Source organism: Apium graveolens, chromosome 6 (assembly GCF_009905375.1).
Source record: "Apium graveolens cultivar Ventura chromosome 6, ASM990537v1, whole genome shotgun sequence".
Classification (NCBI taxonomy): domain Eukaryota; kingdom Viridiplantae; phylum Streptophyta; class Magnoliopsida; order Apiales; family Apiaceae; genus Apium; species Apium graveolens.
Window position 1 is genome coordinate 144,377,707 of NC_133652.1, and position 23,751 is coordinate 144,401,457.

Here is a 23,751-nt window from a genome sequence, read left to right on the forward strand (position 1 = left end):
ACTTCAACTTCCCATTAGTTTGAGGATGATAGGTTATGGCAACATGATGATTCACATGATATCTTTCCATTAATGCAGTGAACTTGTGATTACAGAAATGCGATCCCTCATCACTGATTATAACCCTTGGAGTACCAAAACGTGTGAATATCTGCTTACGAAGAAAATTTATCACCACCTTCGCATCGTTGGTTGGCAAGGCTTAACCTCAACCCAATTAGACACATAATCCACCGCCAAAAGAATATACTGATTATTGCATGACGAGACAAATGGCCCCATGAAGTCGATTCCCCAAAAATCAAAAATCTCAACTTCAAGAAGAACATTGAGAGGCATCTCATATCTCTTGGACATATTTCCAACTCTTTGGCAGCGATCACATCTTGACACGAATTGATGAGCATTCTTAAACAAATAAGGCCATAAAAATCCCGCTTGAAGAATACAGGTAGTTGTCTTCTCTCCACCATAATGACCACCATAAACAGTAGAATGACAATCTCGCGGAATACCCTCCGTTTCACTGTACGGAATACATCTCCTGATCATTTGATCTGCTCCATGTCTGAACAAGAACGGCTCATCCCATCGATACCACTTCACCTCATGTAAAAACTTCTTCCTTTGAGCATAAGAGAGTACTGGGGGAATAACATTACTCACAAGATAGTTCACAATGTCTAAAAACCATGGCTCTTCTTCTTGCACCCCAAAAAGTTGCTCATCGAGAAAAGATTTATTGATTAACGTCTTATCTTGGGAAATATTGCCTTGATCTTCCAGTCATGAGAGATGATCTGCTACTTGGTTTTCTGTACATTTTCTATCTTTAATTTCTAGCTCGAATCCATCAAATCAAACGAGGTTTTGAATCTTTCGTCGAGACCAGATATCGAATAGCAGCATGATCAGTGAAAACTGTCACTTTTTTCCCAAGTAAGATCAGAATTTGTCAAAACCATAGACAATCGCCAAAAGCTCCTTCTCTGTAGTAGTGTAATTCAGCTGAGCACCATTAAGGGTTTTAGCATAGTAAACTACATGGAATATGTTCTGCTTTCTCTGGCCCAGAACTGCTCCAACTGCAAAGTCACTAACATCACACATTATCTCGAAGGGCTCATTCCAATCATGTGCAGTAATAACCGGTGTTGTAGTCAAACTCTTTTTCAAGCTCTCAAAAGAAGCTATACATTCTTCATCTAATTTGAAAGGAACATCCTTCTCTAACAGATTGCACAAGGGTTTAGAGATTTTGGAGAAGTCTTTGATGAATCTCCGATAGAAACCCGCATGACCAAGAAAACTGCGGACTACTTTAACTGAGATTGGTGGAGGAAGATTTTTAATAACCCCCACCTTGGCCTTATCCACTTCAAGTCCCTTGCTAGACACCTTGTGCCCAAGAATGATACCCTCTTGCACCATTAAGTGACATTTTCCAGTTGAGCACCAGATTGGTCTCAACACATCTTTTCAGCACCAAGTCAAGATTATGCAAGCACTCGTCATATGAAGTCCCAAATATAGAGAAATCATCCATGAACACCTCCATATTAGTTCCAATCATATTAGAGAATATGACCATCATGCATCTCTGAAAAGTAGTAGGTGCACCACAAAGTCTGAAAGAAACTCGACGAAAAGTGAAAGTGCCAAAATGACAAGTAAAGGTGGTCTTCTCTTGATCTTCTGGGGAAATAAAAATCTGATTATAGCCCGAATACCCATCCAGAAGAAAATAATACTCATGACCAGCCAACCTGTCTAACATTTGATCAATGAATGGAAGAGGGAAGTGATCCTTCCTTGTGGCTTTATTCAGCTTTCGATAGTTCATGCATACTCTCCACCTTGTGACTGTCCGAGTAGGAATGAGCTCGTTCTTTTCATTAACAACAACTGTAATGCCTCCTTTCTTAGGCATACACTGTACCGGGCTCACCCATGAACTGTCAGAAATAGGATAGATGATTCCTGCATCCAACCATTGAAGAATTTCCTTCTTCACAACTTCCTGCTTGATAGGATTGAGTCTTCTTTGTTGCTCAACATTTAGCCTACTTCCTTCCTCAAGCAAAAAATTATGCATGCAATAAGAAGAGATGATTCCCTTGATATCTGCTATAGTCCATCCAATTGTTGATTTAAACTCTCTCAAAATTCTCAAGATTTTGTCTTCATCACTATCTGAAAGGTCAGATGCGATAATAACAGGAAAAGTAGACGCATCACCTAAAAACGCATACCTCAAGTGATCAGGCAGTGGTTTGAGCTCAAGTGTGGGAGCTTCCTCAAGAGATGGCTTCAGATGCTCCTGAGAATTCTTTAGATCTGCTAATCCACGAGACTCAAATGGCAAATCCACTCTCCTTTTCCATGGATAAGCATTCAAATACTGAAGTTGTTTTGACCCTTCTTCATTTTCACCATTAGATTTCCCTGTTAAGGCTCTCTCTAAAGCATCAGTCCTTAGCATTTGATCAAGCTCCGAAGTCACTATAGAGTCTACCTACTCTACTTTAAAGCATTCTTCTTCATCAGTAGGGAATTTCATTGCATTGAAGACATTAAAAGTCACATCCTAACCCTGAACTCTCATTGTAAGCTCACCCTTTTGCACATCGATCAGAGTTTGGCCGGTAGCTAAAAATGGTCTTCCCAAGATAATGGGAATCTTCTTATCTTCCTCTAAGTCCAGAATGACAAAATTAGCAGGGAAGATGAGTTTATCCAGCTTAACCAAGACATCCTCCACTACACCTCGCGGATAAGTGATAGAACGGTCAGCCAGTTGTAAAGACATGTTTACCGGTTTAGGATCAGGCAGACCAAGTTTCTTAAAGACAGATAAGGGCATGATGTTGATGCTAGCTCCCAAGTCACACAAACACTTATCGAAAGATAGATTGCCAATGGTACAAGGTATCGTGAAGCTTCCTAGATTTTTATGTTTAGGAGGGAGTTTTTATTATAGAACAACACTGCACTCTTCCATTAGAGCAACTGTTTCCAACTCCTCAAGTTTTAGCTTCCGAGATAGAATACCCTTCATGAACTTGGCAAAGCTCGACATTTGTTCTAGAGCTTCCGTAAAAGGTATGTTAATGTGCAACTTCTTGAAAACCTCCAAAAACTTAGCAAATTGCTTTTTGAACTTTTGCTTCTGAAGTCTTTTAGGATATGAAGGTGAAAGATAGACTTGCTTGACTCCTGTATTCTGAACTGGAGGAGTGTTTTCAACAGCATTCTTATTCAGTTCAACTTCTCCATCCTTTTTCTCAGCAGAATCATCAAAAATCTCAATTTCTAAATATTGGGAGGGCGCGGGCGCGCTGCTTATGGGCGCGGGCGTGCCTGCATTATGGATATTTTTTTTCAGAATCTTTTTTTTCTTCATTTTGAGGGCTAGCGACCTTTTCAGACCTTAAAGTGATTTCCTTAAGCTGTTTTTTGACATCTCTCTTTCCTGGATTAGCCTCTGTGTCACTCGGAAGAGTTCTTTGAGGTCGGTTCAATAAGGCGTTAACAATCTGCCCTATTTGATTCTCCAAAGTTTTGATAGAAACCGCTTGGCTTTTGCACATAAGCCTCAACTCCTCCAATTCAATTTTTTTATTAGAAGATGGACCAGCACCTCCATGATATTGTTGTTGCATTCCCTATGGCTAAAATTGTTGCCTTGGTGTAAACTGTTGCTGAAAACTAGGAGGATTGAAAGGCTTGTTTCCAAACTGATGGTAAGGCTGTTGCATACCACCCTGATTATTTCTCCAGCTGAAGTTAGGATGATTTTGGTTGTTAGGATGATAAGTAGCAGGAACAAGTTGCTGCAACCTCTGAAAGTTGCTCACGAACTGAGCTGATTCACTAGATATAGCACATTGCTCCGTCGCATGCAATTTTGCACAAACCTCACAAACACTCATTATCGGTTGAACACCATAGTTGGCTAGAGAATCGACCTTCATAGTCAACGCCTTTAACTGAACAACGATAGCTGTAGCTATATCTACCTCCAGAATTCCTGCTACCTTGCCTTGTGGTAGCCTCTTTGTTGGATTTTGATATTCATTTGCAGCCATCATCCTAATCAGCTCATAAGCTTCCTCATAGCTCTTAGCCCATAAAGCTCCACCTGATACTGCATCGAGCATAGTTCTTGACTGTGCTCTCAAACCATTATAAAAGCAATTGATCACCATCCAGTTAGGCATTCCATGATGAGGACACTTCCTAAGCATCTCCTTGTATCGGTCCCAAGCCCAATTGCTGCGCAAATTGAGTAAGAGCATTCCTGATTGCAGCTGTCTTTGCCATAGGGAAGAATTTAGTAAGAAATTTTAGAGCAAGATCCTCCCATGTCGCAATAGAACCTGGTGGTAGAGAGTGCAACCAGATCTTAGCTTTATCCCTCAAAGAGAATGGGAAATGTCTCAGTTTCATAGCATCTTCCGAAATATTATTAAACTTGAAGGTGTCGTAAATCTCGATAAAATCTCTAATGTGCATATTGGGATCTTCCGTTGGAGAACCCCCAAATTGGACTGAGTTCTGCACCATCTGAATTATGCCGGAATCCGAGTCAGTGAACTTTAACGACCACTGATGTCAAGAACATAAACTAAAATTTAACACCGATCCCCAGCAGCAGCGCCAAAAACTTGTTCGTACTAAAACACACGTGAAAATACACGCAAGCGTACGTGATCACAAGTATTATAAGATTTAAGTCGAGTTCATTCCCATAGAGACTGGTTTAGGTTAAGTTTAGATTATACACTTATGCAACAATGTATGATTATCGTTCACAGCTAAGACAAGTAACAAGTTTGAGTTGGTTAACTACCTAAGAAATTATACTAGAAAACTTAAACTAAGAGATTAAAAGTGAATTACTTATATGAGAATAAAACATGGGATTCTAACTTCATTAATTACTTCATTCAAAGTTTATGTCTTTATCAATAGTATGCAATGGTAATGATAACTAATCAGATAACACGAAACTAGTATACGCTATCTTTCGATATACGTATACCCTACTACTAAGCATCCATAATCAAGATAGAAGTTAAGTAGACACCAATTATGCTTAGACCCTATATGTCTATAAGATTTGAAAACATAACGGTTGAAGAGCAGGTTATCTATTATGATTACATAGGGTGTGTAAGATGGTTAAAATAACACTACGAATTATGCATGTCAATTCATACATAAACCTATGCTAGCATGGCAAGTTCTAAACCTCTATATTCACTGTCGCTTCAATCGAGATTAATAAACAATCTTAGATGTTAGCTACGCATCAAAGACGAATAAGCACAACCAAACTAGGAAATCATAAATCACCACACACTAAAGAATTAGAACAATTAACTATTGAAATCCATAAATAAATCCTCTAGAACCCCATGACAATGATTAGTTCATGATCGAACACATCATCACTATGGGTTCCAATAAAAATATGGTAATAAATAAGTTCAGAATACTACGATAGAATATAAAAGTAATAGGGTTTAGAACAAAGCAAAAACAAGCATCCAAAAGTATCGCCTAAATCGAAGAATATAAAAGTATAAAACTAATTCTTCTTCTCGTTAGGTGTCTCGTGTGCTCTAGGTCTTCTTAATGTACTCCCTTCTTCCTTTCTCTTAAAAATGTCTTTTTATCTTTATATATAAGCCCCAAGTGGACCCGGACTCTCAGAAAATTGGAATTATAAGAGAAACAGAATTCCGCAAAAACAGACTAGCGCGGACGTGCTGCCTTGGGCGTGGACGCGCTGCCTTGGGTGCGGGTGCGCTGCCTTGCTGGAACTCCTGGCGCGGCCGCCCTGCTTCAGGCGCGGGCGCGCCTGACTTCTGATAGAAACTCTGATTTTTCTTATTTTGCGCTCTTTTCTTCGTGCAATTTTCCGAAATTCCATTCCTGGCCTCATATTAGCATAAAATCATTGTAAAACTCAGTTCTTCCTCCTGACTAGCACCCTGTAATAATTAAACACAAAACATATCAAAACACCACATACTTGAGTCCAAAATATCCAACTTAAGCCGATATGAAGCGTTCCAAGTGGATATAAAATCCACTTATCAATTACCTTGATTAAATCCTCAAGTGAGTACATATGTCTTTCGAAATAGTTGGAGGAATTTCTGGTTTATAGTGAAAAGTATACATCTGAGTACTGATATGACTTTTGGTAAAGCTTGACTTAGTAAAAAAGGATATCTTCTGCAAATACATTTTAGAATATGAATATTAAAAGAAATATAAAACTGATATCCATATATATCAGCAACAACAACATTGGGACCCTCTTGGAGCAATAACTCTGCAACCTGAACAGCTCCATGCACCGCACTCAACTGTAGTGCTGTGTGTCCAGTAGAAATTGTGGCATTCACATCTCCCCCATGATGCTTGAGGAAAATAAGTACAACAAAGTTAGCTTCGATTCAAATTTATACACCATGGCGTCCTCACAAGTACATAAATAAAAAATTTTATTCACTTAATTGCTTCACGCAGCTTAAGCAATAAGCAGAAAAGAAATGATACATGACAAATGAAGTGAAGCTATTATTAAGAATTATTGTGTGAAATAATGGTTAAGTTAGGCTTCTAATAGAGACTTATCGTGTTTCACAAAACTCAAGCCATAGATGATTTTTAAATCATTTTACACATAGCTGCAAATGTGGTGTATTTTCCGTAGAATTAACTAGGGGCATAATTAAGAGGAGCACTGACTAACCATACTTATAGCAAATCAATCAATTATCAGATACATCATGCACAATTTATTATAAGATAATGTAAATACTAGGTGGTTACTATATACTTACTATCTAATTTATTTAAATCTTCTAATGGCAACAAAAAAAGTCAAATATTAAATGATATATATAGCAGCTCATCATAGATGTAACGCCTTCCAGACCCGGGGTATAAGTCTGGGGGTTACTAGCCAATCTCTAAACATGTACAACCTGAATAACAATTATAAAGAAATATATCTAAACCCCTTTTACACTAACCAGGATCTTTTTAGGTTGAAGTATGAAAACAAGAACCACTAACTACTTTATTACAAACCAAATTTAAAATTTTGCAAACTCTCTTTATTACAAATCATTGTCTAACCAGTTTTAAACTAAGTTCATCTTTATTCAAACACACACACACACAATAACTATCTACACTCCACCTGTTCGGGCAACTCAAAGCTTTCTTCATGGATCGGGATCAACACCTTGGGTATGAGAGGGTCCCGAGGCTTGACCCGCTTCTTTACTACTCGAGTTCTGATAGGTTTCATATTCCTTCTTAACTGAAAATAATAAGGTGAATAACAACAAAAAGGGGTGAGCCAATAATTGCTCAACAAGTTCGTAAAATATAAACATTGTTAAAGCAATTTAAATGAATCTGTAATCTCGGTACATCTGCAAAGATATAACTCCGCGAGAATAGAAAGAAGGCCATTACTGGAGAATACCAAATAAACTAAACTGGACACAAGTTCACATCTATACCCTGCTGATCAGCCATGATACAGTCCATATCTATATCTCACTATATAGATCTAGTCGGGCACCTAGGCTCTACGGCCTATCTCAAGGATCCGGTTATTTACCGGTCCTTAGGATCAAGTAAAACTTAATCCCAAACGTCATTATCCAGTCCATGGAGTAGCAATCAGAACAATCGGTATGCCTTGATATATTCTAATCACCAGAATATTCCAATGTATATGTGTAACAATTGAAATATGAAAAGAGGATTCAAAGGAAAAGGAGAAATCAAGAATCGAAATGAAATATGAACAAGATAATAGCAATTGTGTACTAGTTTTTATGAATCAGAATAAAAAAGTGCAAGCGTGTGATAAGAATATGAAGAAATGTCACTATTCTGAAATTAGAATAGGGGAAAAAAAACTTGCCTTCCACGCGATTTACTCCAAATATTTCTCCTTCGTCTATCACCAGCTCAAGCTGCCTTACTAGCTTGGCTTCTATCAAAGAAATAGACTGATTTAGTCGTATCGTATTTCAATAGCGCCTCAAACCGACTTCACGTAGTTCCTATTGTCTACCCATACGCGTATTATTGACTCGTATATTATTTATTAACAAGTACGAATCGATTAACCATATAATATACATAAGCACATAAGATACATAATCATTCTTATGTTTAAAATAATTTTTAGAATCAAAATTGACTCGTTGTTCGCTTAATTGATCATTATCTGACTCGTTTCATATTTTTCGGGATTTATCGGACTCGTCACTACACGCGATTCGACTTATAATCAAATAAATATCAAATGTCAGCTATTTTCTAGAAGAAATTAGGTTTTAATATTATTTTTAATGAAAATAATTCATTTTTCTTAGTCAAAGAGCTTTCATTTCGTTCGAATCAGATAAACGGTCTAATTAATATCAATTAAACATACACAAATCAATTTATTATTCAATATAGATAATTATTACTAATTATTAAACCCTAAAAATATTTTTAAATAATTATTAAATAATTAATTGGAAAAAATCAGAATTAAAAATGAGTTTTCTATAATTTTTGGAGTTACAATGAATTTATTATGATTTATTGAAAATTATTTGATTAATTATCAAAATAATTAATCATTTTTAAATAATTAATAAATAATAAATAAATAATAAATACTTATGAAAATAATTAAATTTGATTTTTTTGAGAAAATATTTCAGAATTATTTATAATATAGATCAATTAAATAAATAATTAATCAATTTATAAATTAAATAAAACTGATTTTTATAATTAATAAAAATAAAATAAAAATTATTTTCCAGAAACACTTGTCAGAAACAAAATATCTGACAAAACGGATTAAAACCGGGTTGACAAACGGGTCAAACGGGTCGTGAAAAATATGCCGGATTTTGCCCAGAATCCAACCACCGGAGCAGATTCCAGCATTTCATTTTCAGGCCAAAAACGACTTGGTTTGGTTCATTTTTCACAGGGTTTCTATTCCAATCAACTTCAGCAATTCATCTCCATCCAAAACAGACCATAAACATCACGGAATCTTCATCTCCGATCAAAACCGACATCAACTCCGGCCAAATATCGAATTTCTTCATTTGTACATGAAATTAAACGTTCTATAGTGCAAATTGAAGCTAAGAACACATACAATCAAACCCCTAACATTTCAAGAACCAAATATTCACCAAAATTACGAAGGTATAATTTGAAAATTGAACATAAACCCTAATAATCGAAAATTACTATCCTGGAATCGTTTGTTCAATTAAACACCATGAATCGATTGCAAATAACATCAGGAAGCTATATCAATCATCAAAACATCATAATAACCCTAGAATCAAAAAGCCCTAATTTGAACATAAACCCTAGAAATCGAAAAATAAAAAAACGATGCAATAAAACATGAAATTGATGATAAAAACAGAAAGAACAGATCGAAACCTTCGATTTGGATACTCGAACTGCTTGATTTGGTACAGGAATCCGATCAAAATCAATGATTGAATCCTCGACCCGAATTTGTTCTACCCGACCCGGCTGCAGAGAATTTTGTGTATTTTTCTGAATTTTAATTAATTAATTAATTAATAATAATTAGGCTATTTATAGTAGTAAAATTAATACTCCTAATTAAAATTAAGGCCCTAATTTATATCTTTTAAAATTAATTGGCCCCTAATTTTATAATTTTTGAGTATTAAAATTTAATTTATAAATATTATATATATACACAATATATATATGCCAAAATTTCCCAAAAATTATGAATAATGCAAAAATACAAAGAAATGGTATAAATGAAAGTCCTACACTTGTATAAAAATAAAAATGTGATTTTTGTGGGGTTTTTAACACCCAATGGGGCCCGGAAAAGTCATTTTTCGCGAAAGGAGAAAATTATAAAATACCTAGATGTTCGGAATTACACGATGATACAAGCCGTTTGATGAAAAATAAAGCCCATTATTTTATTTGAAATATCAGCTATAAGATGATTCGGGTCGTATAACCTTTGATAGGAAAACTATAAATACAAAATAAATTATCTGAAAAATACCCTGAAAATACCCGGATAATACAGAATGCACGTAACACGTAGCAGTTAGGGTTTTACAACTAATTACACATAAATAACACATTAGCACACATAATTTATTATAAGTATAATATAATACAACTGTAATTTTTCCCAGAAGTTACAATAGATAACCCATAACCTTTCACCAATCACTATATGTATAAAAAAAGAATAAGAATCAATAGTTATGTATTTCTATTATTTTTTTAAAGTCTGTAGACAGATGTGATAATATCAAGATAGTTGACCAAGTTTATATATGTTCAGTAAGTGTTTAGTAAGTGTCACTCGATAATTATTTTTCCAAAATACTAAAAGTGAAATAAACAAATTTACTGGATAGTTCTTTTTATATCTAACACCTCAAGTTTAGGAAAAATTAGCACATTACGCCTGTACTCTTACCTGGTTCTAGCAAGTCTTCTGGCTTTGGTAAATCCCACAAAATGTGTCTTCTAGCTTTGGTCTAATTAACTAATTAAATAATAAAATTACAATCTGACTTGTACATCACTATGTGTAAGCAGGGTAGGTAATCGTGTATCCAAGTTGATAGTGAAGAGTTGGTACACAGAGGAGCAAAGGTGAAGCTTATATGAAGAATAACCATTGGCGTGCCAACCACTATCATGTATTTTATACCAACCTTTTGTTTAAAAATAGTGAACTTTAAGCTTACCTGCATAGCTTTCTCCGATACCAACCTTTTGTTTAAAAATAGTAAACTATCATATTCTATTACAAGTCTAGAATCAGGATTATATCGCTTAAGTATGGACACGTGAAACACGTTGTGAATATGCTACATGTGAGGCGGTAAGGCTAACTCAAAAGCGAACTTTCTGACTTTCTTCAAGATTTCAAATGGACCAACGTATCGTGGCTTCAATTTACCCTTGTTACCAAATCTAGTCAATCCTTTTCATGGCGATATTTTGAGTAGCACATGCTCTCCTTCTTGGTAGTCCATATCTTTCCTATCTTGATCTGCATATTTGCGTTGTCGACTCTGCGCTGCATCCAGTCGCTTTCAGATAAGTTCTATCTTTTTTAGTCCGTTGAATTAAATCTGGACCCAAAATCTTGAGTTCTCCAACTTCATCCTAATACACTAGTGATCTGCATTTTCTTCCATATAAAGCTTCGTAAGGCGGCATTCCAATACTCGTGTGATAGCTGTTGTTGTAAGTAAATCCGACTAAAGGTAAATGCTCGTCCCAATTGCCTTCGAAATCAATCGCACAAACTTGTAACATGTCTTCGATTGTTTGGATAGTTCTTTCACTTTGCCCATCAGTTTACGGATGATAAGCGGTACTCATATTTAATTTGGTTCCAAGACATTCTTGAAATTGTCTCCAAAATCTTGAATTAAATTGGCGATCTCGATCAGACACAATAGATATTAGAACTCCATGTCGCATCACAATTTCCTTGAGATATAAGTGTGATAAGTGGCATTTTATACCACTTAGAACGTCTTATAATGGCCTGAATTGATGTCTTGAAATCAAGTATTTTGTGTATTTGATGCATTTTTCTAGTTTTTGTGCATTTCAGGGTATTACTTGCATTCGTGGAGAGATTTCATCAGGAATAAGCCTAGGTATATGTTTGGCATTGCAAGTGGGAAGTTAGGAGTAGAACGCAGCAGAAAACATGATCAAAATAATAAATTTTCCAGTGAGGTGCTGGGCGCCCGCTCAGCCTGGCTGGGCGGCCGCTCAGAAAGTTGGGCGACCGCTCAGGATTGCTGGGCGGCCGCTCAGGATTGCTGGACGGCCGCTCAGGGTCGTGAAATAAAATTCTGATTTTTAGAGTTCTATTTCTGTTGGACTTCCGACTTCTAAGATAGCCGGGACTTGTGGGGCTTCTATATAAGTAGTTTTCAGAGACGTTTCACGTGTGATAAATTGTGGTATCAATCAAGGAGCGAGGAGAGAAGGAAGAAGACCGTTTTAGCACATCGCAACGAAGAAGAGGAAACATAGTTTTCTTGTGATTCTTTTATTCATTGTATCAGTGGATGCTAGTTTTCTTTACTTTGAACCTTATTACTCTTGTGACGTACTCTAGTTTTAATAAGTATTTTTATTAGTTATTCTTGTGTATTATTATCTTGTTTTCATATGAACCCATGGGGACGATGAGTTCTATCATGGGCTAATCGTGATCATGGGGTCGTAACGGATTTACTATGGAATTCTTTAGTTAGTTGCTTAATACCTTAGTGTGTGATGATTGTATGATATCTAGTATAGGTTGTGCTTATTCGTCTTAAGTGTGTCGCGAACATATAAGATACGGTGTTAATCTCTTGTGAAGCGACACTGGATCTTGAGGTTTAGAACTTGCCATGCTAGCATAGGTTCATGTATGTGTATGCATGATTAGTGGGTAACTCTAACCGTTTAACTTGCCCTATGTAATCATAAGGAATAACTTGTGCTTAAATCGTTATGTTGTCAAATTCTGTAGACATATAGGGTCTCAACATAATTGATGCCTATTCAACTTCTATCTTAATTGTGGATGTTTGGTAGAATGGTATTAGTACAACGAAAGTTGGCTTTTATCAGTTTCGTGTTGTTCGATTAATATCATCACCGTTACATGCTAAGGGTAATAACAATAACTATTGAAGGAAGTAGTAATGAAGTTATGATCTCATGTGTGTTTAATATTGTTAATTTAAGTGTCAATTAAGTGTTTAATTCTCGTAGTTAACTATATTTAATAATTAGTTAATCAAATCTACGTGTTATTGTCTTGACATTGAGAAGTAATCATACATTGGTGAGTAAGTGTTAATTGAACATAATTAGTCTGAGTCTCTGTGGGAACGAACTATAAATTATTCTATATTACTTGCGAACGCGTATACTTGCGTGAATTATTAACGCGTGTCTTTCCTCCTAACAAGTTTTTTTTCGCCGCTGCCGGGGACTCGACGTATTTGTTTAGTTTATGTACTTACCATCAGTAGTCATTAGGACTCATTGATTAAGACGTGTTACTTATTATTTCCGGTTGTGTTTCAGGTACTTTAGCGAGCCTTTATACAAACACGTTCTTGTACTCTCAACAGGACTTTAGATATGGCTGAGGAGACAGACTCAGTTCTTGATATTCCGGAGAAGATAGATTTTGAAGATTCGGATAAAGAATGTGAGCAGAAAGAACCAGTAATCATGGGTGATCGTATAGTTCCGGCAGATCCAGCTCTTATGGACTTTTCTCGGCCTAAAATTGATGACATTCAGTCAAGCATCCTTCATCCGGCTATTCAAGCCAACACTTTTGAAATCAAGCCGGGAACTATTCAGATGGTGCAGAATTCTATTTCTTTCGGAGGTGCTGCGACTGAAGACCCCAACATGCACATCAGGAATTTTGTCAAGATCTTTAGTACTTTCAAATATAATGGTGTGACTGATGAGGCTATCAAGCTGAGGCATTTCCCATTCTCTCTGAGGGATAAAGCTAAGGACTGGTTACATTCTGAACCAGCTGGGTCCATCACTACTTGGCAAGATTTTGCGCAAAAGTTTCTAGTGAAGTTCTATCCAATGGCAAAGACTGCAGCTATGAGGAGTGCTCTTACTCAGTTTGCGCAACAACCAACAGAATCTATGTGTGAAGCTTGGGAGCACTACAAGGAGATGTTGAGAAAATGTCCACATCATGGTATGCCTAACTGGATGGTGATCATTGGTTTCTATAATGGGTTGGGGGCCCAATCTCGGCCAATGCTCGATGCAGCAGCTGGAGGCGCCTTGTGGGCCAAAAGCTATACTGAGGCTTATAATTTTATTGAAACTATGGCTTCAAATGAGCATCAAAACCCAACTCAAAGGATGATGCCTGGGAAGGTAGCAGGTATTCTGGAAGTTGATACAGCTACAGCTATTGCAGCGCAGCTCCAAGCGCTGTCTTTGAAGGTTGATTCTTTAGCCACCCATGGAGTCAATCAGATAGCTATGGTCTGTGAGCTTTGTGCAGGTTCTCATGCTACGGATCAGTGTTCCCTTGTTAATGAATCTGTTCAGTATGTGAACAATTATCAGCGACCGTAGCAGCCTGTGCCAGCTACTTATCATCCTAACAACAGAAATCATCCCAATTTCAGCTGGAGCAATAATCAGAATGCTATTCAGCAACCATATCAGCAAGGCGTAAGTAAACAGTTTAATCCACCTGGATTCCAGCAACCACAACATTATGCTCAAAGGCAATCATATCCTCAACAAGGAGGTACTGCTCCACCTTCTAGTGCTGATTTTGAGGAACTCAAGTTGTTGTACAAAAGTCAGGCTGTTTCTATCAAGACCTTGGAAAATCAAATCGATCAAATAGCCAATGCAGTGCTCAATCATCAACCTGGCACACTTCCCAGTGATACTGAAGTGCCAGGTAGGAAGGAAGCTAAAGAGCAAGTTAAGGCTATTACCTTAAGGTCTGGAAAAGTTGCTGATGCTGAAAAAGCGAAAGACGGAGAAGCTGAAGTTGTTGATGAAGAAGAGAAGCAAAAGGAGAAAGCGGCGGAACCAAGGAAGACTACTGTTGAACACACTCTGCTTGAGGGTAATACAGGGGAGAAACAGCTCTATTCTCCAGCACCTTTCCCTAAGAGATTGCAACAACAAAAGCTGGATAAGCAGTTCGGTAAGTTTCTGGAGGTGTTCAAGAAATTTCGTATCAACATACCTTTCGTTGAGGCTCTGGAACAAGTGCCTAGTTATGCGAAATTCATGAAGAGTATTCTTTCAAGGAAGGTGAAACTGGATGACCTTGAGACCGTTGCTCTAACGGAAGAGTACAGTGCTGTACTGTAACAAAAATTACCTCTAAAGCTTAAAGATCCAGGTAGCTTCACCATTTCTTGTACCATTGGCAAGTTGTCTTTTGACAAGTGCCTGTGCGATTTGGGAGCAAGCATCAATCTGATACCGTTTTCTATCTTCAAAAAGTTGAATTTACCTGATCCAAATCCTACTTACATGTCTCTATAATTGGCTGATCATTCTATTACCTATCCACGAGGCATAGTGGAGGACGTGTTAGTAAAGGTGGATAAGCTCTTCTTCCCCGCAGACTTTGTCATTTTGGATTTCGAGGAAGATAAGAAGATCCCCATAATCTTTGGGAAGACCTTTCTTGGCTACAGGTCGTACCTTGATAGATGTGCAGAAAGGTGAACTTACTATGCGGGTGCAGGATCAGGATGTGACATTCAATGTATTCAAGGCGATGAAATTCCCTACAGAAGATGAGGAGTGCTTAAAGGTGGATTTGATTGATTCTGTGGTAACTTCAGAACTTGATCATATGCTAATATCTGATGCATTAGAGAAAGCCTTAATGGGGGAGTTTGACAGTGATGATGAGGAAGACAATGAGCAACTACAATATCTAAATGCTTCTCCTTGGAGGCGAAAGCTAGACATGCCATTTGAATCTCTTGGTACTTCTGACCTCAAGAATGCTGAAGGAAAGCTCAAACCATCTATTGAGGAAGCACCTACTTTGGAGCTTAAACCACTGCCTGAACACTTGAGGTATACTTTTTTAGGTGATGCATCTACTTTACCTGTTATTATTGCATCTGACCTTTCAGGTAGTGAGGAGGACAAGCTCTTGAGGATCTTGAGAGAATTCAAATCGGCTATCGGATGGACTATAGCAGATTGATAGGGATAAATAAGTCCTGATTTAATAATTAATGGGCTGCTAGGCCCAATGATAAGATGTATAATATTCAGACCAGAAAGGTTAAGCCTGATGGACCAGATCAGGCCTGGTGGAATAAAAAAGGCCCAAAAGCCCTGATTATTAATTAATTTCATAATTAATTAATAAGGGAAAAATCAGCTATTGAGAAGAGTCCCGATAAGGATATAAATCCTTATAGATTAGCCTCAAGGGGACCTAAAAGGATAAGGAATCAGCTTCCTACTTCCTAGGACTCCTAAGTCTATCCTAATTCAGAGGCTTGTCCACCAAGTCTCCTATACCAAGTCCAATTCAAGGACTCCAACATCTATATAAGGGGCCTCACCCCACAAATCAGAACTACGTTTTTTGGCTTGATTCTCTAATTCACAGAGATATGTAGGCATCTCGTAAAGGCAGAATTAAGCTACGATACACGAGAGCAGCCATCAAAGGCCTTGAGCTCCCGAATCTTAGTAATAAATACAGCAAATAATAACCTTAGCTTTTTATCCATAACATTTGGCACCGTCTGTGGGAAAACAACAACCACCATGGAGAGAACACGGAGAACAATTGGAGCTATAGAGGAAGGAACACCATTAGAGACAACCCAGGTGATTTCATCAACCGTGGAGGTTCCTCCCCATTCAACTTATGCATCTACTCAGGAGGAAGCCCAGACAGGGGCAACTCAACCCCAGCTACAAGGGACAACTCCCCCGATTCAAGGTACGAATCCTCAAGTTCAACAAATACATATACCTGTGAATTCTCGACCCGTCGGGTATGAATATTCAACTATTGTTACTACTAACCCCCCTTATGGGATGCCCCTTCACCCTGAGGTTGGAGGAAGCGGATATGCTGGGCGAAGCGAAGCACGAGGGCGGTCGCCCCCTATATACGAGGTTTGGGTCCTATCCCTGAGGATCGGGAATTTTCTGGTCCATACACTGAGAGAGACTCCAAATCTTCGGATGATGAAGTGGCCCCGAGAAGGAGGCGTCCTGGAAAAGAGCCAATGGCCGATGGAAGGCAACGCCCCCAAAGCACCCCAGGGGCGAATCCCCAAGTAGTGCAGGAAAGGATCAGGGCTCATGAGGCTGAAATCCAAAGGCTGAGGCGTGATTTGGAGGCTCACCAGGCCACCAGACCCCACATACCTCCTAGGGGGAAAAATCCTCCTCCTATCATAGACCTGGATGGTCCGGTAAGAAGAAGGGCTGCTGTCCCAAGAACTGATCCAAGCAATCTCCTTCCCCTTGGAGATCCTGACGATCCAACTCCACCCTTCACAGAAGAGATAATGAATGCCCATATCTCAAGGAAATTCAAGATGCCCACTATCAAAGCCTATGATGGCACGGGAGACCCCGCTAATCATGTTAGGACATTCTCTAATGCACTGTTGCTGCAACCCGTGAATGATGCTATAAAATGTCGGGCCTTCCCTCAAACCCTGTCGGGTATGGCTCAAAGGTGGTACAGTCGCCTACCCCCAAATTCTATTGGATCGTTCAGAGAATTAAGTCAGGCTTTTATTAAGCAATTCATCAGTGGAAGAGTCCATGAGAAAAGTTCAGCATCTCTTATGAGTCTTGTGCAGGGAGCTAAGGAATCCTTGAGGGATTACCTGAATCGTTTTACAAAGGAGGCTTTAAAAGTCCCAGACCTTGATGATAAGGTAGCCATGATAGCACTGCAACAAGGAACTAGGGATGAGTTTTTCAAGATGTCCTTGGCCAAACGTCCCCCAGAAAACATGTTGCAACTCCAAGAGAGGGCAGGGAAGTATATCAAGGTTGAAGAAAGCATGAGGAAGACCGTAGTAAGTAATGAGCCCACTGGAGGCAAGAAACGAAAAACTGATTTGGAGTATATCGCTAAGGACAAATATCCTAGAACCGAACAAAACCCTGATTCAACCCCCAAGAAGGGAGGACCTGGGCAAAAGTTCACTGAATACGCTAAGCTGAATGCTCCCAGAAGTCAGATTTTGATGGAGATTGAGAAAGACAGAGATATTCGCTGGCCTAAGCCCTTGAAGGCTGATCCCGCCAAGCTAGATAAGGGCAAGTATTGCAGGTTTCACAAAGATGTTGGCCATGACACCGATGAGTGTAGGCAATTGAAAGATGAAATTGAGTTTTTGATTCGAAAAGGAAGATTGAACAAGTATACTGGAGATGGAGGGGACAGAAATAATAATGGAAGGAAGAACTTTGAAGATCGTAGGAGAGACCAAGACGATCAGGGGCGGAATCCCCAACCTAGAGGGCCGGTTGTAAATGCAATTTTTGGAGGACCGCGACGCCCTCGAGGGCCAGTGATAAACACGATCTTTGGAGGTCCAACTGCTGCTGGATTGTCCAAAAATTCCAGAAAGGCATATACTAGGGAGGTTATGCATATTGTTGGAGAAGCCCCGAAGAGGGCCAGGACAGAAGTAACATTGGCTTTTGATGATTCCGACCTAGAGGGTGTGAAGTTTCCCCATGACGACCCGCTGGTCATAACACCGATAATAGGAAATAGCCCGGTTAAGAGGGTCCTTGTGGATAATGGTGCTTCTGTGGATATCTTGCTCCACGACACCTTTCTAAGAATGGGGTATAACGACTCCCAGTTGACACCAACCGACATGCCGATATATGGATTTGCTGGAGTAGAATGTCCTGTGGAAGGGATAATCAAATTGCCTACCACCATAGGTACGGAACCAAGGCAAGCAACGCAGATGCTGGATTTCGTGGTGGTAAAGGCTAGTTCAACTTATAATGCTATCATGGGGAGAACAGGGATACATGCCTTTAAGGCAGTCCCCTCTTCCTACCATTCAGTCATGAAGTTTCCCACCCGAAACGGGATTGGAGAAGAGAGAGGAGATCAAAAAATGGCTAGAAGCTGTTATGTGGCCTCTTTGAGGGCAGATGGAGTCGGGGGGCAGGTTCTTCCTATTGAAGATATGGATGTTCGAGAAAATGATGAGAATAGAGGAAGGTCAGCAGAAGAATTGGTTTCGGTTCCTTTAGACCCCGAGAATCCTGAGAGGATGACTTTCATTGGAGCCACGTTAGAGGAGCCTCTTAGAGGGAAGTTAGTGAAATTTTTACAAGAAAATAGTGATGTGTTTGCATGGTCAGCAGCTGATATGCCAGGCATAGACCCGGAGTTAATTACTCACAAGCTAAACGTGGATCCAAGCCGGAAGACAGTGAAATAAAAGAAAAGAAATTTTGCCCCGGAAAGACAGGAGGCTATAAAACAGGAAGTAGAAAAGCTCTTAGAGGCTGGTTTCATTGAGGAGATTCAATTTCCGGAGTGGTTAGCAAACCCTGTAATGGTGAAGAAGGCTAATGGAAAGTGGAGGATGTGTATAGACTTCACTGATCTGAATGATGCATGCCCCAAAGACTGTTTCCCGCTGCCTAGAATTGATACTTTGATTGATGCCATTGCTGGACATGAGATGCTGAGTTTCATGGATGGATTTAGCGGATACAATCAGATCAAAATGCATAAGAATGACATTCCAAAGGTATCATTTATCACTGACTTTGGTGTTTATTGTTATCTTGTTATGGCGTTTGGTCTCAAGAATGCAGGAGCCACCTATCAGAGGTTGGTGAATAAAATTTTTAAGGATCTTATTGGGAAGACTATGGAAGTCTATGTTGATGACATGCTAGTCAAGAGTCTAGTAAAGACTGATCATATAACCCATTTGAGGGAAGCTTTTGAGGTCCTAAGGTACCACAATATGATGTTGAATCCAACGAAGTGTGCTTTCGGAGTAGGATCGGGAAAATTCTTGGGATTGATGGTCTCAAAGAGGGGAATTGAGGCCAACCCCGATAAAATAAAGGCAATCCTGGATATGGAACCACCAAAAACTGTCAAGGATGTACAGAAGCTCACAGGAAGGGTTGCGGCGCTAGGACGATTCATCTCCAAGTCAGGAGACAAGTGCTTGTCATTCTTCAAGTCATTAAAGAACATTAAAGACTTTGTATGGAGTGAGGAAAATCAGAAGGCATTTGAAGAGTTAAAGAAGTATATGGGCCAGGCCCCGTTGTTGGCCAAGCCAGTTCTGAGTGAAGTTTTATTCTTGTACTTGGCTGTTTCAGAAAGCGCCTTGAGCGCGGTGTTGGTTAAGGAGGAACTGAAAGTCCAGAAACCCGTATACTATGTCAGCAAAATCTTGCATGGTGTAGAGTTGAATTATTCAACTATTGAGAAATTCGCTTTAGCCTTGGTAATGGCTTCAAGAAAGCTGCGTCCTTAGTTTCAAGCTCACCAGATTGAAGTGTTAACAAATCAGCCGCTGAGAAACATCATTCACAGTCCTAAGGCAAGTGGGAGACTGATTAAGTGGGCAATAGAGTTGGGAGAGTTCGATCTCAAGTATAAGCCACGTACGACCATAAAAGCCCAGGCACTAGCTGACTTCGTGGTGGAATGTACCATACCCAACCAAGAAGTCGGGGGGCAGGAAGATACCATACCTCAAGACAAGGGAGTCGACAATGGGGATAAGGAGAAAGAATATTGGGTTCTCTATTTTGATGGAGCATCAAAAACAAATTCCAGTGGAGCAGGGTTGGTTTTGCAAAGCCCTGATGGATTCCTAATTGAGTATGCTATGAAGCTAGACTTCCCAACCACAAACAATGAAGCAGAGTATGAAGCCCTGATTGCTGGCCTTGGTCTAGCTTGGACACTTAGAGTCAAAAACTTAAAGGTCCGTGGAGACTCGAAGCTGATCATATCCCAGGTAAAGGGAGAATTTGAGGCAAGGGATGATACGATGGCTAAGTATGTTCGCCTAGTAAGGGCTGTGATGACCCAATTTAATGAATGCCATGTTGAACACATTCCAAGGGAAGAAAATGCTAAAGCAGATGCGCTATCAAAGTTCGCTTCGTTTGAGATTGAAGAAAGTTTAGGAAGTGTGTACTTCCGTGTTTTGAAGACACGAAGCATAGATGTTAAGCTTGTGGCTCCCATAGGCTTGGGGACGTCATGGATTGATCCCATCAAGGCTCACATTCAGACCAGTTGGTTGCCAAGTGATACAACTGAGGCACGGAAGTTAACTATTCGAGCACTAAGGTACTCCTTGATAGATGGAATTCTGTATAAGAGATCTTTCGTGGTTCCTTACTTGAGGTGTCTCAGGCCCGACGAGGCACGCTTGGCTCTTGAGGAAGTACATGAAGGTATTTGTGGGCAGCACTTGGGGGGCAGGGCCTTGGCTCATAAGATAACCCGTTTAGGCTTCTATTGGCCATAAATGATGGCTGATGCCAAGGAATATGTGAAGAAGTGTGATCGCTGTCAAAAGCATGCACCAGTTGTTAGACAACCCCCCGAGATGCTGACCTCTATCAACTCGCCTATTCCCTTTGCCATGTGGGGGATGGATATTCTAGGGCCTTTTCCTATGGCCACGGCACAAAGGAAATTTCTGATTGTAGCCATTGATTATTTCACCAAGTGGATCGAAGCCAAACCCTTGGCCAAAATCACTACTAAGCAGGTTGCACAATTCCTGTGGGAAAACATTATGTGCCGATATGGAATTCCCCGTATCCTCGTCACTGACAATGGAGCACAATTCAACAATGAGGAATTCAAGAAGTATTGTGAAGAAAATGAAATTGAATTACGATTCACCTCTGTGGCTCACCCGCAAGCCAATGGGCAAGCAGAGGTAGCAAATCGGATAATCCTGGATGGACTAAAGAAGAGGATCGAGAAGTCAAGAAATAATTGGGTGGATGAGATACTTCCCATATTATGGGCCTATAGGACTACCTATAGAGTCACGACAGGAGCAACTCCTTTCATGTTGGCATATGGGGCTGAAGCAGTAGTTCCCGTGGAGATATCACATTCCTCTCCAAGGATTCAGGCTTTCAACGCAGAAGAAAATGAGGAAGGGCAGAGGTTAGCCCTGGATCTGATCGATGAAGTGCGAGATAAGGCACATGCAAAGATAGTAGAATATCAGAAAAAGGCTTCATTTTACTACAACCTAAGGGTTAAAGAAAGGTTTTTTAAACAAGGCGATCTAGTCTTGAGGAAGATAGAAGCATCTGGTGTAGGACAAAAAGGGAAGCTTGCCCCGAATTGGGAAGGGCCGTACAGAGTCAAGAGTGTTCAAGGTAGAGGAACCTACAAGCTAGAGACTATGGATGGATTTGAAGTCCCGAGAACTTGGCATGCACAAAACCTGAAGGTTTACTATGTGTAGGGCAGCCGGATACGATTCTCACTCGTCAGGATGGCGAGTAGGTTGAAAAGCATCTTGAAGCTTTGCTTGCTTAGGATTTATATGTTTTAGTTTTATTACGAAGTTTATTATTACTTGTGTAAGGGACGAATCCCAGACAATTTTACAAAATTCATGAGTTCTTCAAAGTATGTTTGTGGCCTAACAAATAAAAATCAAATGCATGGATGCAAGCATAGAAGGTGATAAATGAAATAGATCTGATAGATATTACAAAAATTCGATAACTAAAGTCTCGAAAATAGGATAAAAAACAGAAAGCCACGCAGGGCTGAAAAAGCTCTAAGGAGCTGAAGTACCCCCGGCATCCATATCATCGTCCTCTCCGCTCTCGCTGGATGTCTCTGTCGTCTCGGAGGAGGAAGAAGAGCTATCGTCCTCAGCTGGTCTGGAAGAAGACTCGGGAGGGGGAAGGAGTGGATCCTGAGAAACATGATCCAAGACAACTACTCGGGATCGAAACCTCTGTAGCAAAGCCTCGTCATCAGGGCAGACATAGTCCGTCGGGTTAATATCAGGACAAGCCTCGTTCACGGTCCCAAGGGCCGTGTCCCAACCAATCCTAAAAAACCCGGGAAAGACTGAATCATCCCTAATCCTCATGGATTGGGCAAACTCCTCCGAGTCCAGATAGTTGTCTATAGCTTTATCCTTCTCCGCCCGAAGTACCACTAGCTCGGCGTTGGACTCTCCGAGTTCTTCTTCCTTGCGCTTGAGTTTCTTCTCCAGGGTAGCATACTTCTTCTGTTGCCTCCTGAGGGCATTGTCGGCCTTATCAGAAGCCCGCTTCCATGACTCGGCTTGCCTCACGGCGCCTTGAAAATAGGCGTTAGACTGAAACAAAGCAATCAACGAAGTATAAGGCAAGAAAATGCTACAAGAATGAAAGATAAATTTAAAAGAGAGAAGGCATACCGAAGCCAGAGATTGGGCTCCCATGAGCTTAATCCTCTCAAGGTCAGGGGTGGCCACCACATCAGTAAAGTCCTTTGGAGTCACGCTATGGTAGGACCAATCCCAAGCATGTTTCGTGGAACCAACCACGGTGTCCCCTCGGCGGAATCCCCAGAGAGGCTGGAAGGCGCCTGTGGCAGTAGCAGTAGGGGCAGCAGCAGTGATAGGAGCACTATGGCCCCCAACTCCTTCAGTTGGAGCCTCCCCCATAGGCTCTTTCTGCTTTCTCAAGAAGATAGGCTCTGTCGCCTTTCCCCGGGTGTCAAGGCCTGCGAGCCGAGCTTTCTTCATCCTAGCAGTCTCTTCAACCAGAGGAACGTTGTCCTCGTTAGTCTCTTTGGCAGCTGCAAAACAAAGCAAAAGACAAAATGAGTGATGTTAATAATGCATGAAATAAAATAAATTAAAGAAGGGAAGAAAAATACCCTGTTGAGAAACAGAGGATAGTCCCACGTGAATCAGGGAAAACTCCTCTAAGAGAGTCCAGCTGGTGGTAGTGCCATCATCCTGAGTAAGCCCATTATAGATAATAGTTTCTTCAGGAGTTAGGTGAATGGATTTGAGGCTACCATCACTGACCTTCCCGAAGGAAGATCGAAAAAGTGTGCCCCAGTCACCATTCTCCCAACGTAACCCAACGAAACTA

The 23,751-nt window shown here is 39.9% G+C and overlaps 1 protein-coding gene and 1 non-coding gene across 2 annotated transcripts; both read right to left on the reverse strand.

Annotated features, from left to right (window-relative positions):
- Positions 1 to 1,390: 1,390 nt before the first annotated feature.
- On the reverse strand, positions 1,391 to 23,315 carry LOC141665510 (uncharacterized). Its single transcript, XM_074471497.1, has 4 exons — positions 23,067 to 23,315; positions 22,686 to 22,985; positions 3,918 to 4,169; positions 1,391 to 1,552 (listed from the first exon to the last, which is right to left on the reverse strand). Exons 1-4 carry the CDS (start codon positions 23,313 to 23,315, stop codon positions 1,391 to 1,393), a joined length of 963 nt encoding a protein of 320 aa, XP_074327598.1.
- On the reverse strand, positions 13,726 to 13,832 carry LOC141669672 (small nucleolar RNA R71). The gene has a single exon (XR_012553940.1). It is a non-coding gene; the product is annotated as a small nucleolar RNA R71 (small nucleolar RNA).
- Positions 23,316 to 23,751: the final 436 nt, after the last annotated feature.

What these genes read in the sequence shown, in the direction of transcription:
- LOC141665510 (XM_074471497.1), bottom strand. Translation starts at nt 23,315, where the DNA reads ATGGGGGAGGCTCCAACTGAAGGAGTTGGGGGCCATAGTGCTCCTATC. An exon ending in GAGCCCAATCTCTGGCTTCG is followed by an intron (nt 22,986 to 23,066) that starts GTATGCCTTCTC and finishes GCTTTGTTTCAG; the next exon opens with TCTAACGCCTATTTTCAAGG. An exon ending in GGGACACGGCCCTTGGGACC is followed by an intron (nt 4,170 to 22,685) that starts GTGAACGAGGCT and finishes TTGAGAGCACAG; the next exon opens with TCAAGAACTATGCTCGATGC.